At 59.8% G+C, this 13,497-nt stretch overlaps 1 protein-coding gene across 2 annotated transcripts; it reads left to right on the forward strand.

Moving 5' to 3' along the window:
- The first annotated feature begins 1,402 nt into the window (after positions 1-1,402).
- On the forward strand, positions 1,403-9,978 carry OS9 (OS9 endoplasmic reticulum lectin). 2 transcript variants are annotated; one of them, XM_037515077.2, is made up of 15 exons: positions 1,403-1,622; positions 1,886-2,062; positions 2,914-2,977; positions 3,112-3,188; positions 3,663-3,761; positions 5,222-5,432; positions 5,517-5,618; positions 5,817-5,917; positions 6,096-6,147; positions 6,731-6,819; positions 7,000-7,269; positions 7,445-7,634; positions 8,548-8,712; positions 8,868-8,980; positions 9,268-9,978. In XM_037515077.2, the coding sequence occupies exons 1-15, from the start codon at positions 1,461-1,463 to the stop codon at positions 9,391-9,393; spliced, it is 1,998 nt and encodes a 665-aa protein (XP_037370974.1). In that variant the 5' UTR covers positions 1,403-1,460; the 3' UTR covers positions 9,394-9,978. The 2 variants fall into 2 exon arrangements, with proteins under 2 accessions (XP_037370974.1, XP_037370975.1); XM_037515078.2 differs by lacking the exon at positions 8,548-8,712.
- The last annotated feature ends 3,519 nt before the right edge of the window (positions 9,979-13,497 follow it).

The following is a 13,497-nucleotide window of genomic DNA, read 5'->3' on the forward strand; positions in this document are numbered from 1 at the left end:
ATGTACATTGATCTAAACTACAATATATGCCACAAATATCAAGTTCATTTTATTTCTTTTTCATTTTGGGGTGGAGATTCAGTATCAGTCTTTTGACTATCAGTCTTTTCAGTGGAGCGATCAGTCACCCATTACCAGCACAATGAATGGGTTAACTTTAATTATTTTATTTTATTTTTAATAGATTAAGTTACATTTTGTTCTATTTGATGTCTTAACATTTTTTTTTTAAAGATTTACTTATTTATGCACACAACTGGGGTACTGGCCAGAGGTGTAGGGGGTGAGAGGATTCACCAGAGACAGAGTGGGGAACAGAACAGGCAGATCTACTGAAATACACTGCTGAGGGGAGCAGCCGGGAGTCAGGAGAGGTCTGCTGTGCCCTGTGGGTCAGCTCCCTGGCAGATGTGGGTGGGGGGTGGTGGTGGTAGAGACACCCTAAAGAACCCGCCTTAACATCTCATTTCTAGCTGCCTTTTTATAGTGAGTTGAACAAAGAGAGTTCAGTAGTAAGGTGGCCTTCACTGCTGCCAGAAGATTGTGATGTCCATCCCCGGAGCTCCTGACCGCTCTGCTGACCTCAGGCTGGGCCCAGTGTGCTGGGGCTGGAAACTGAACTCAGAGCAGACAGGCCATAAACAATAAGCATGCACAGATTTCCTACTCTGCTAGCTGAGTGTCTCGCCCGACCTCCTCTCCCTCCCGAGCCCTGTCATTATCACAGAATTAACGGTGTGCTTAGGGGCACAGAATGAGGAGGTTGGACATGGTTGCACAAGCAGGCGGTTTGGCGGAGTTATTTTTGGGAGAGTTTTCTCCAAAAGGCACGGTCATTTAAATGTTTTTCTGACTTCTCTCTCCAAATCAGACTGATCCGATTCCCGGGACATTTTCCCAAAGGTATGCCCACGCTCTTGTTGACCCTGGCTCAGGAATCATTGTCCTCGGGTTGCTGAACTAGCCCCCGGCCTCCAGAGCTCACCATGCAGAGGCCAGCGTTGCACAGTAACTGGGTTAGCCACAAGAATGAACTTGGCAGGAATCCAGCGTGCACCCGCACACGGCCACGATTCGCCGCCTGGCGGGAGCCGGGCACAGGGCAACAAAGGACCGCAGGGTGAGCGGGTGGAGATGCGCGCGGCCGCCGCGCGAGGACGGAGAAAACCCGCTTTAAGGGCCGGGTTCGGCGACCGCGCCTCGCGGGGACTGGAGCAGGGTGGGCGGGGCTGGGCGCGCCAATGATTGGTTGGCCTCTGACCAATCACGCGTAGCGAGTGCGTTCGCTCACCGTGGTGCTCCACCCTCCCGGGGGCGTGGAGCCACGTTTACAAATCACAATGGAGAAGAGAAGAGTGACAGAATGTCTAGCCAATGAAACGCACGGCCTTGATGGGCCCGGTGAGGCCGCTGCCAGGTGGAGGGCGGAAGGAGCTGCTCTGCTAGGAAGGGGAACGAAAATGGCGGCGGAGAGGCTGCTGTCCAATCTGCTGGGGCCGCTGCTGCTGGGACTCCTGCTTCGCGCGAGCCTGACCGCTGGCGTCGGGAGCCTGAACCTGGAGGAGCTGAGCGAGATGCGTTACGGGATCGAGATCCTGCCGCTGCCTGTCATGGGCGGGCAGGTGAGGCGGCGCCGCGGGCGAGGGGCGGGGGGCGGGAGGGGCCGGGCGGGGCGGCGTCCGCCGGGGCGCCTCGGCCGGGGGGTCGCTCCCGAGGGCCGCCCGCCGAGCCCGGCCCCTGCCGCAGCGGGGTGGGGGGGGCTCCCCGCTGTCAGCTCCGGGCCCGCCGCCGCCGGGGACCCGCGGCTCTCTCTGACCCGCTGGCGCCTCCCCGGGAGCTGAAAGAGGGGTCTCGTTGCCCCCTGCCCCGACCCCTGCGCCGCCAGAGCCCGGCCTCGGACGTGGTGATCGTCTCCTCCAAGTACAAGCAGCGCTACGAGTGCCGCCTGCCCGCCGGGGCCATCCACTTCCAGCGCGAGCGCGAGGAGGAGGCACCTGCCTACCAAGGGCCTGGGATCCCCGAGTTGCTGAGCCCCATGAGGGACGCGCCCTGCCTGCTGAAGGTAGAGGGGCCGAGAGGGGTGGGAGGAGGGCTTGGGAGCTGGTGATTTGCCTGCGAACCAGGGCGCCTGTGGCGGCGAGGGCCGGGGAGCACCTGTAGGAGTTGCCGAGGGTCAGTAGACACTGCCCGGCCAGGACAGAGGCGAGGAGTCCGGCCAGCACTGATGACATTTTGCTGAATGTAGGGGCGGCTGAGGATAGAAGATCTCAGAATAAGGGTCAGCCAAGACCGAGATAGATAAGGCCAGTCCGTGTTGGGAGGGGGGCGGCTCCTCTAGAGAGAACTCCCTTTACTCACCCTTGCCCTGGTGCGCTGCCCCCGCATACTGCTTTATTTTCCCTGGCACTTTTGATGTGAAATCATCTTATCAATTGAATCATCGGTTTGTTTAGTTTTGGTCTGGGTCGCGGCACAAGAATATAAGTCCATGAGGTCAGAGAATTTATCCTGATCACAGCTGTGCCCTCAAGGGCTGGAGCGGCGCTGGACTGGTGGACAAGTCCAATGACTATGTGATTTGGTCCGTCTTTTGTGTTACTCTGACCTAAGTGCTTTGAGGAAACCCTGATATCTTATCTTTATGCAGGGGTAAAGGATTTTTAAAAATCTTTAAAAAGGAAGGGGTGGAAAGACCACAGGTGGGAAACAGCCGGGCTTTAAAGGTAACTTTCTACGTCTCAGGAGAGCAGCCTTCCCTGCACACCAGGAATGTGGACCATTGAGCAGAGGGAGATGAGAAGTAAATAAGGGGACATGTGTCTCGCAGCCTGGAGAGATTCCAATTCCAGGAAGAGACACCTGCACTCCAACCCCTGATTGGTTTTTGTTTTGTTTTGCTTTTTTTATTGTCAGACCAAGGACTGGTGGACGTACGAATTCTGTTATGGACGTCACATCCAGCAGTACCACATGGAAGGTGACTCGTGGCTACCTTTTCCCTAAGTCCTCAGCGACATGTCCTGGAAGGTGACCCGTTGCAGTCCCCTTCCCTCCTCGTCCTGTGAGACAGGATAACCCTGTAACCCTGCTCTCCTGTGGTTTCTCTTGCAGATTCAGAAATCAAAGGTGAAATCCTCTATCTTGGCTACTACCAATCGGCCTTCGACTGGGAGGATGAAACAGCCAAGGTGGCAGGAGTGTGGGAGTGGGAGCAAGAGGGCTGCAGACCAAGGGCCCTGATGAGAGTGGGAGGGTCAGGATTAGCTGTTGTGTTTTGGTTTTTTTTAAAGATTTATTTATTTATGCATACAAGAGCTGGGGAACAGGCCAGAGATGCAGGGTGTGGGCGGGGGGTGGTGGTGAGAGGACTCACCAGAGACAGAGCGGGGAGCAGAACGGGCAGACCGACGACATACACTGCTGAGGGAGCAGCGGGGAGACAGGAGAGGTCTGCCATGTGGATAACTCCCTGGCCGGCCGGGGATCGAACTCGTGCTACAGTGGCTGTGGATTGCTTCGTAGTGCAGTGCTCAACCCCCTGTGCCACCAGGGAGACCCCAGCTGTTGTGGTTTTTAGGGCTCGGCGGCCATTAGGACGAAGCGGCGTTCTTTCTCCCCGCTGTCTTTCTCATGCCTCTTCCCTCCTGCCGGATCCTCCCCAGGCCTCCAAGCAGCATCGCCTGAAACGCTACCACAGCCAGTCCTACGGCAACGGATCCAAGTGCGACCTCAACGGGAAGCCCCGGGAGGCCGAGGTTCGGGTGAGTTTTGAGAGGGGGCGACGCTCGCCACGGGACAAAGCAGGTCGTGGGGGAAGAGGGCAGGTTGCGTCTTGCGGTCAGGAGAGCACCTGCCGGCCCCCAGCCCCTAAGTTTAAGACCCTGATTTCCAGCTGCCTGGCTATTCGGAGGCACTTGGAGGCGACATATCCCAAATGCCCCCTGAGAACCTCACGCGCACTTTCACCTTTTTCCATGTTTCTTCCTTTGATCACCTACGCCAGAAACCTGGATGTCCTCACTGGCTCTTCCTTCTCCTTAACTCTGTCCTTTCTTCACTGACAACTGCCAGCAGGCGGTGTGGTACTGGGCTCTGCTGTGGGGACGCCGGTGGGCCAGCACGTGGCTCTGCCCTCGGGGAGCGTGCACAGTGTAGCGAGGAAGACAGGGGCGGCGCACCACAGAGAGCAGTCTGATGACACACTGAGGAGACAGGTGAAGACAGGAATCTAGTTCTCGTGGAGACCAAAACACGCCCATTCACTCCATTTCTCGTTTTCTCTCACAAGCTCCTCTCCTGCATTCAGCTCCTCCGCCTCTCACCTGCATCACTGCCAGCAGCCTCTTCCCAGTTACAATGTCTAATAAAATGCCAATGCTTTGGAAATGGTTATACTGTATTGTTTAGGGAGGAGCCATAAGAAAAATATCAGTCCGCGTTCAGTACAGACACAGTCATCACAGGCCTGGCATTTTCAATCCCAGCGGCAGGTTGAACATGGCGGCAGAGGCCCCAGGCGTGGGGGAGGGGCTGCACTGCTCTTGGCACAGACTTGCTTTTGCGGGCGAGGAACAAGCCAGATGTGCTCAGGTGCTGGTGTCACAGTACCGGGAGGAGTCTGCAGAGTTCCTCATGCTGCCTTCCAGAAATGAGACCTTTCTTTTACTTTCCCCTTTCTGTTACTTTAGAAATTGCAGCGGCACAAACTTCATTTATCAAAGGCTAAAGTTAATTGATATCTTTGTCCTCTTTCTGAATAACACAAGGACCTTACATCTGTTTAACTTTTTGTATCATCTAACCACAAAGAAATACATATTTATATATGCATGGTCATATACATACACAGTGAGGTGGAACTGTGTAGCTACATGGACGCGCGCATGCGCTGTATTTCTGTAAAGCAAGCGTGTGAAACCAAAATTGCCTGGTTACTTACAGATCAGCTCCCTGAGTTCAATTCCTGTTTTTGCCTCTTATCTGCTGGTCAACCTGACTAGACGCCTCACATCAGAAAAAGTTTCTTGACCCACAGAGTTGAGCTACTAAGGCTTCCCTCATGGGGTTTCGGATAATTAGATAAGCTAATTATACCAAGTGCCCATGCCTGGGGGTGCCACCAGTGCCTGAAGCCCGGTGAGTACCCGACAAAAGGCAGCGGCTCTAAGAGCTAGAGCCACTTACCGGTGTAATGAGCATGCGCTGGCTCCTCTGTCCTCAGTTCCTGTGTGATGAGGGGGCTGGTGTTTCTGGCGACTACATTGACCGTGTGGATGAGCCCTTGTCCTGCTCTTATGTGCTGACTATCCGGACTCCTCGGCTCTGCCCCCACCCTCTCCTGCGGCCTCCCCCCAGTGCTGCCCCCCAGGCCATTCTCTGTCACCCCGCCTTGCAGCCTGAGGAGTACATGGCCTACGTGGAGAGGCAGGCTGGTGAGTAGCCAAAAGAGAGGAGAGACTTGGGGAGGGACAAGCAGGAGGGGCCCAGAGAAATGTGTCCCGTCTTCTCTGGAGTAGACTCCAAAGAGCATGGAGATAAAATCATAGAGGATCTGCAAGGCCTGGATCCCCCGGCGTGGAGTGAGACCAAGCCCGAGCCGGTGTCCCCAGAGAAAGCAGGTAGGCCCTGTTTCACCTTCCCCGTGTCTCCACGTCTTTCCTCCCCCGATCTCACCATCCCGTGCTGGCCGTTGGGGGTGGGGTGACAAAGAACTGCAGGCCCAAACCCTTAGTAATAGAGGCGGGGAATTACCCCATGCGCCTGCTCCCTTCCATGTCACCCGTCCTGTCAGACTCCCCCTATTCTCTGAATCCTAGGTGCAGACCCAAACAGGGATGAAAGGCAGGAGCCAGATTTCTGGAAGATGCTCCAGGAGCCAGAGGGCCAGGCCCAGGGAGGGGAGGAGGTGCAGTCTGAGGTGATCGCCCGCCCCCAGCCATTTCTCTGATGAGGCCGGGCCTGGGCCCGGGTTTGGGCCTGGGTCATGACGAGATGAGCAGCACCTCCCTGGGGCGTGGGGCTCGCCCTGGCCCGCTGCCGCACAGCGTGGGAGGCACCAGCGAGCTGTGTGCCTCACCCTGGCCCTCTCCCACCAGGAGCAGGAACCCAACCTCGAGGCAGCAGATGCAGCTCCAGGCTCTCCCGATGGTGAGCCAGCCCTCCACGTCCACTTCACTGCGTGGATGTATTTCAGGGCCGGCAGGGGCTGGGGGTAGGAGGGGCCAGCACTGGGAGGGCAGAGACTTCATTTTTGTCGGTGTTGCTACTCCTCGTAGACAGCAGCTCTGTTCTGGGGTGGTAGCCACCCCCGTGGCGCCACTTCCTGCTGACTTTGTAATCCTGGATGATTTCACTTGACCTCAGTTTCCTCACCCATGAAATGGGGCTAATAGCCCCACTCTGGAACTGAACAGACAGTAAAGAGTCTGTGTGTGGAACAGGGCGAGTGGGACCCCACGAGGAGGCACCTGTGGCCCAGGCTCTCTCGTTGCCCTAAAGGCTGAGTGACTGCCAGAGAGGCCCCAGCAGTGTGTGGAAGGGCAGGGCATGGGCGGCCTGTTAACATCCTGGGGTGCCCCTTAGGACAGCGGTCTGGGGGGGTCTTTTGGTCCCCATCTCGCTGACCAGAAAGGGCCTAGGGGCCACATCCTTCCTGGGTCTCCATCCCCTCTCCCGAGGACTTGAAATAGAATTTGAGACATGACGGGTCATTCCTACTCTTTCACCCCAGATTTTCAGAACAACGTGCAGGTCAAAGTCATCCGGAGCCCCGCGGACTTGATTCGGTTGATAGAGGAGCTGAAAGGCGGAACGAGAAAGGTGTGGGCCCTGTGGGCGGGGCGGGGCCTGCCTCCCTGCTGGAGCAGGTGGGAACCCCCTGCGCTGGGCCAAACAGCGTGCCTCCCTCCCTTTGCACCTCCCCAGTCCCCCACGGCACCCCCCAGTGTGTCTCTACCAAACACTCAACTGCCTTCCTCTCCCCTGACCCCACCCGCCCAGGGGAAGCCAGGCGCGGGCCAGGAGCAGCCCGAGGACAGGACAGGCGCCCCGCAGAGGGAACCCGAAGGGAAACAAAAGGGGGACGCGGAACCTCAGAACAGGGTGGAGGAGGAGGAGGAGGAAGAGGAGGAGGAGGAGGAGGAGGAGAGGCAGCTGCTGGGGGAGTTCGAGAAGGAGCTGGAAGGAATCCTGCTGCCGCAGGACCGCGCCCAGCTGCGCTCGGAGGTGAAGGCCGGCATGGAGCGGGAGCTGGACAGCATCATCCAGGAGGTGGGCGCAGCCAGGCCGCTGCTGTGGGGCGGGGCTGGCCAGGGGCTGTTTACTTAATTAAAAGGGGGCTGGGGGGCGCAGAGGGGAATGAGGCGTGCACACGAGGCTCGCCTGCGGAGCATGGCCCCCGGGCCCCCGCCCCCACCCTGACTCTCCTCCCCCTTGGGCATTCCAGACAGAGAAGGAGCTGGACCCCGACGGGCTGAGGAAGGAGTCGGAGCGTGACCGGGCCATGCTGGCCCTGACGTCCACTCTCAACAAACTCATCAAAAGGCTGGAGGAAAAGCAAAGTCCAGAGGTGGCGAAGAAGCACAGGAAAAGGAGGGTTGTCCCCAAAAAGCCTCCCCCACCGCCCCAGCCAGCAGGTGAGACTGTCAGACAGGACAGAGCCGCCAGGTCCGCTGTCTTCATCCCCAGTTGGTGTCCCCGGAGGAACCCCCCGGGAGTGCTCCTCCTCCCCCTCCCGGGTGCTCCTTCTCTGCCCACCGCTGTTCCCTCTCGCCGTCCTGCCTCCTCCGTCCCTTGGCCCGGTGACCTCCTCTCCCCCTCCGTCCTTTCGGAAGCAGCTGTCAGAGCTGGTCAGTCTGGTTTTCTGGCTGAGCCTGCGCGCCGGAGCCAGCTGTGGGCCGGAGCCAGCTGTGGGCCGGGCGCAGAGTGGGATCAGTAGGTGCTGAGCGGACGACGGTGAGCCTCGGTGCTGAAGACCGCACGTCCGTGCAGGATGCAGCTGACGGCCAGTTAGGGCTTCCCACCCTAGGGAGGAGGCGTTCAGGGGACCCAGCTGCTCTCAGCCTGGACAGACTTGACGTTGTTCCTTCTTCTCGCGCCCCCTTGTGGCCACTCTGCGGGCCCTGCGGTGTCCGACATTCCCGGTGGAATGTTCCTGTTTGAGACGGTCCATTTCAGTATCTGTCAACCCTGAAGTGTCTTTTGAGAGCCACCGGGGAGGCCCAAACCACAGATTTCCAACCGCTTTTTAAAACAAAGCTCGGTTGGCCCAGGTGGCCTGGTTTTTGCTTCGGAAAACAAAGCCTTTCCTGCGGGTGATGGGCAGGGCTCCTGGGGGAGGCGAGAGGGGAGGCTCCAGTTGGTGGTGGGCGCTTTGTAGGCCGGAGCGGGGCGGCGGGGGCGCACACGTGTGCGCTGAGGCCTGGCACACCTACACTTGGTTGGGAAATAAGCAACCTCCGAAGGCGGTGGCTGGCTTAGGGGAGGCGCCCGCCTTGGCCCCGGGGTCACGCCCCTGCTTTGTGTCTCCCTGTGTGTCTCCCCTCCAAGAGGAGGATCCTGAGCACAGAGTCCGGGTCCGGGTCACCAAGCTCCGTCAAGGAGGCCCCAATCAGGATCTGACTGTCCTCGAGATGAAACGGGAAAACCCACAGCTGAGACAAATCGAGGGGCTGGTGAAAGAGCTGCTGGAGAGGGAGGGGCTCACAGCTGCAGGTGGGCCCAGGGGGCGGCTGGGCTAGGAGCTGAGGCCTCCACGGAGGGGCTGGGCCCAGGTGGACTGGAGCCCTCGGCTGGGGGCCGGGGGGCAGAGGACCCGCGCTGGAGCCCCCCCATCCGCTCCACTCACCTCCCATCCTGCTCCCATCCAGGGAAAATTGAGATCAAAATCGTCCGACCCGGGGCTGAAGGGGCAGAGGAGGAGGCGCGCTGGCTGACGGATGAAGACACGAAAAACCTCAAGGAGATTTTCTTCAATATCTTGGTGAGAGGACCCCGCCCCAGCCCCGGGCCCCCGGGCCCCTCCTGCACCTGCGGCGCGAGGCAGTTTAGCGCCCCATGGGTGCACCCCCCCACCCCGCCTTTCTCTCAGCTTCAGTCTCCTCGTCAAGCCAAGGGGGGGTTTCTGGCAGCGGCGCGTCCTGGCTCCCCGCTGAGCCCCAGAAGCAGGCACCCCCTCCCGCCCTCCCGCCTCCAGTCCCTCCCGCCGCAGCACCCAGTGTGCGCCTCAGCGCTGGCGGCAGCCCCAGCTCACCCCACGCCTTCCCGCAGGTGCAGGGCGCCGAGGAGGCCCAGAAAGAGCGGCAGCGGCAGAAGGAGCTGGAGAGCAATTACCGCCGCGTGTGGGGCTCCCCGGGCGGGGAGGGCACGGGCGACCTGGACGAGTTTGACTTCTGAGGCCACCGCTCCCGCGGACTCTCAGGGGGTCCAGAGTCTTCCCGGACGGGTCTCGTCGCCTCCCACCCACCACCCGGGGCCTGAAGGCGAAACAGCAGAGGAGAGCCGAGCTGTGGACTTGGGGGGCCCGCCTGGGAGTGTGGAGGGGCGCAAGGAGTGCTGCTGCTGCTGCTGGAGCCACCTCAGAACCCCAGGCCTGCGAGTCCCCTTCTTCCAGGCCACTCCTCACACGCTCCCTTGCCCCGTCTCTCCAGGGGGTGTCGCCACCCCCTAAGCCACTGGTTCTTGTCCCCTCCCTCCCTCCCTCGGGTGTCCGTGGAGCTGTCGAGAGGCTACAGCTGGGGCTCCCGGGCCCTGCACCCCGGCCTCCTGCCGCTTGGCGCCTCCCTTCCCCTTGCTCCCGACAGCCCGTGCTTCCGAGAGGAGGCAGCTTCCCTTCGTTGCTGAGGAGATGGGCGAGGGTTGCCACCGCCTCTGACACAATCCCGGTGGAAAGGTGGGTGCCGACCTGCCCGCTGGGTTCTGGAACAATCAGGTTTCTAAATAAACAACTGGACCATCCGTCCGCCGGGCTCTTTTTTCTTCTTTCTAGGTGGCAGGCGGGGTGGGGGCGCAAGTCCAGATGAGGCTTAGTGTTCTCTGCGGGGTGAGGGGCACCTCCAGGCAGCATCGGTGGGGGCTGGGGCACAGGAAGGCAGACGGAGCCCACTGACCTGGTGAGGGCCGAGACGCCTGCAGGGCTGTGAGCCTCCGTCCCCTCATCTGGCCTCTCCCACCCCTTTCTGCTCGATACCAGGACACTCACCGGGGGGTCACTGCACCCCGGGGACCCTCCGCTGAACTCCCCCTGCAGGAGGTCACAGATTCCATTGAACACCACACCTGTTCCCACCTGGCCGTTTCACCTCCCACGCCCGAGAGGGGGCTGCTGCCCACGCATGCCAGCCTCCTAGTGTGCCAAGGGTGGGTAGGTGGGCCCGGGTGTGTCTCCATCTTTTCCTCATTGCCAAGGGCAAACGTTGGCCCCTACACCCCTCTCCCCTTGCTCCCCATCTCTGAGGTGCGCAGCCTTTCTGCTTGAGACGCTACAAGCTCCCAAGAAAAGGGGCTGAAAGGATGGAACGTCAGGTCCCAGAAGTGGGAAGGGAGGCCTGGGCCTGGAAGGGAGCGCCGCAGCGTGCGCCTTGCCTGACCGGGAGGCGTGAGCGGGTGGGCGTAAAGCCTGTCGCCCTGGATCCATTTGTGTGTCTTAAAGGGGAGGGAAGCTTCACTGGTACACGATGAGACGTCACCTCAAGGGCAGCAGGAGTCAGGATGCTGGGGCCAGGTCCTCACCCCGCATCTGCTGCCGTTGGGCCTTGAAGTTACACGACTTTCCAAGCGCTGTTTCCTCGGGGCTAAATCATGGATCGGTTAGCCGCCCCGGGCGGTGGCTGTGGGGACCGAATGAGCTACACGCACATCCGTTCTTGGCACGGCACCTGCACCACTGTAAGCGCCTGAATTCCCAGATTCTGAAGAGACTCGGGGCGGGGCACTTGGAAGCAAGAGTCTTGGGAGACATCCCAAAAGCTGGTTAAGAGCTACAGTCAAGGGCCTCGCTGGTGGCACAGGGGGTTGAGCACAGCACTGTGAGGCTGTCCGCAGCCTCCGCTGCACGAGTTCGATCCCCCCAGCTGGACAGGGAGCAACACACATGGCGCAGCAGACCTCTCCTGTCTCATCCACTGCTCCCCTCAGCAGTGGATTTCCGTCAGTCTGCCTGTTCTGCTCCCCACTCTGTCTCTGGGGAATCCTCTCACCCCCCACACTTATGGCCTGTACCCCACTTCTTGTATGCATAAATAAATAAATCTTAAAAAAAAAGAGCTACAGTTGACTCTTTTACAGTGGGAAGGTGGGGCAGAGGCTGGGGTGGGTGAATTATTGATGGGGATGGAGACTTAGCAGAAAGCTAAGTTCTGGAAACTTCACTAGATTAATAAATGCATACTTTTAATTATAAATTCCTTTCTACTTCCCTTTGGCTTTTGGTAAAACTCCCATGGGGAAGCTCCAGCTGTGCTAAGGCAAACAGAAGGAAGAAAGGGGGCTGGATGTGACTCCAGGCGGGGAGGGGCACGGCAGATGGCAGCGGGCCCAGCTGAGGACGCTGGGATGTGCAAGGGCAGCAGCTCTCCCTGGGCCTCCAAGGAGCCCCATTCAGAGTCCCAGTCTGCTCAGCTGGCAGGGTTCGTGTTTCGTCGCCCCACCCACTACCTCTACGCCTCCCAGGTGAGCGATGCAGCCCGTGGGAAAAAAGAATCCAGTATCTTGCCCGGTGCTGAGGTTTTCTGTAGGGAATGCCAAGGTCTGGGCCACCTTCTCACTGCTGGAAATGTATCCCACGGCCTGCGGTTGCCTGTGGTAATGTCTTCCTCCCAGTGTGCTGTTTCCTCCCCAGGCTCTTCTGAGGACGGGAATGAGCTGTTGTCACCAAGGAGGAAGCGGTGATGCGTGGGAGCATCCAGAGTGAGCTGGGGGGCCAGGTCTCCAGTTGTCTTCTGTGCTACTCCCCCTCTTCCGCTCGCTCTGCCCTTCCAGTCCACACACCTGCATCTGCACCTGTCAGTGCACCTGTACCCCCAAATTCGCACTTTGCCAGGTCAGGCAACCCAGCCCAGCATCTGCAGAGTCAGGGCCTCCATGTGCCTGGGACCTGGGCCCAGTGCTGGGCCCATATTTGTCATCCGGGCGGTGGGCATCAGTGTGCAGCTGAGGTCTGGGTCCCAGAGCCATTCGCTGGCTCCTCGGGACAGCGTGGAACGGCTGTCCCCAGCCTGCGCTGCCCCCTGGCTGCCCCTTTACCTGGGCAAAATCTTTGGCGATAGGGGCCTTCCTGGTGGCACAAGGGGTTAAGTCATAGCACTTTGAAGCTGTCCTCAGCCTCTGCAGCGCCTGTTTGATCCCGGCCTGCCGGCGAGGTTCCCACATGGCACGGCAGACCTCTCCCGTCTCGCCCGCTGCTCCCCTCAGCACTGGATTTCGTCAGTCTGCCTGTTCTGCTCCTCACTTTGTCTCTGGTGAATCCTCTCACCCCCTACACCCCAGCTCTTGGATGCATAAATAAATCAATCTTTTTAAAAAATCTTTGGCTACACACACGAATGGCAGGGCTGGCCGTGTGCTGGGCCACGGCTGCTGCGGCTCAAGGCAACACTGCTGCCCCCACGTGGCCACAGTGACCGTGCAGGTGACACGGCGGGGACAAATGGCTGCTTCAGCTGCCCATGGTTTGTGGACACCAGCGATCTCTATGGCCAGGAGACCCTCCACATCTCCCCACCCCTCTCAGGAGAGGGACCCTATCGTGAGCGCCACTCCTGTACCAGGTGACGAGAGCAAGCGGGCAGGCCGGGGCTTCCCCAGTCAGCACGGAACCCCTACCAGGTGCTCAGGCCGCGGCCCAGGTAAGCAGTTCAAGGCCTCCTCGCAGTCACCTGGAAGGGCCGATTTCAAACTCAGACCTGACTCCGGGGACTCTGTTCTTAACCCAAGCTGCCCCGTCTGATCAGCTCTCACAACGGCGTCCTGCCCGTCTTCTGCGCACGCATCCCAGCTCCTGCTCAGAAGAGGGTCCTCCGGGAGCCAGTTGCTTCTCCGCGCCGAGTCCGCTGCCGCTCTGACCTGCCTGTCTCTCTCCACTGGGTGAGCCTGAGCAGCCGCACAAGAGGGTGAGTCTGACCGCCGCGCCCTTGACGGCCACCTGCCGCCAGCCCCGCGGCCCCCTCCCGCCTGGGCCTCCCCCCTCGGCCGCGGCCATTCCCTGGGGCCTCTGCGAGAACAGACCAGCAGCTCCACCCCTAGACAAAATCACTTCCTCTTTAATTGCCGTTGAAGAGTCACACCACCTGCCTCAGAGGAGATGGCGGCCCCCCGCCCCATCCCGCTCCTTCCCCGATTACCTGGTCCTTTGCAAAATATTTTAGCCAGGAAAAAAAAAAAAAGAGAGACCGGAAACCACTGACACAGACGGCCCAAGGGCTGGGTGGGCTGAGGGAGGCAGGACGGGGTCAGGGAAGCCACCCCACCTTTCTGGAGCTGGGGCAGGGGACCCGGAGACCC

The sequence above is a fragment of the Talpa occidentalis genome, unplaced genomic scaffold, assembly GCF_014898055.3.
Source record: "Talpa occidentalis isolate TD23 unplaced genomic scaffold, MPIMG_talOcc4v2.1 talOcc4.16, whole genome shotgun sequence".
NCBI lineage: Eukaryota > Metazoa > Chordata > Mammalia > Eulipotyphla > Talpidae > Talpa > Talpa occidentalis.

Excerpts from the sequence above, each read along its gene's own strand:
- OS9 (XM_037515077.2), top strand. The coding sequence starts at position 1,461 with ATGGCGGCGGAGAGGCTGCTGTCCAATCTGCTGGGGCCGCTGCTGCTG. Across the intron at positions 2,063-2,913 it reads ACGCGCCCTGCCTGCTGAAG|ACCAAGGACTGGTGGACGTA; the intron begins GTAGAGGGGCCG and ends TTTTATTGTCAG. Across the intron at positions 8,713-8,867 it reads GGAGGGGCTCACAGCTGCAG|GGAAAATTGAGATCAAAATC; the intron begins GTGGGCCCAGGG and ends GCTCCCATCCAG.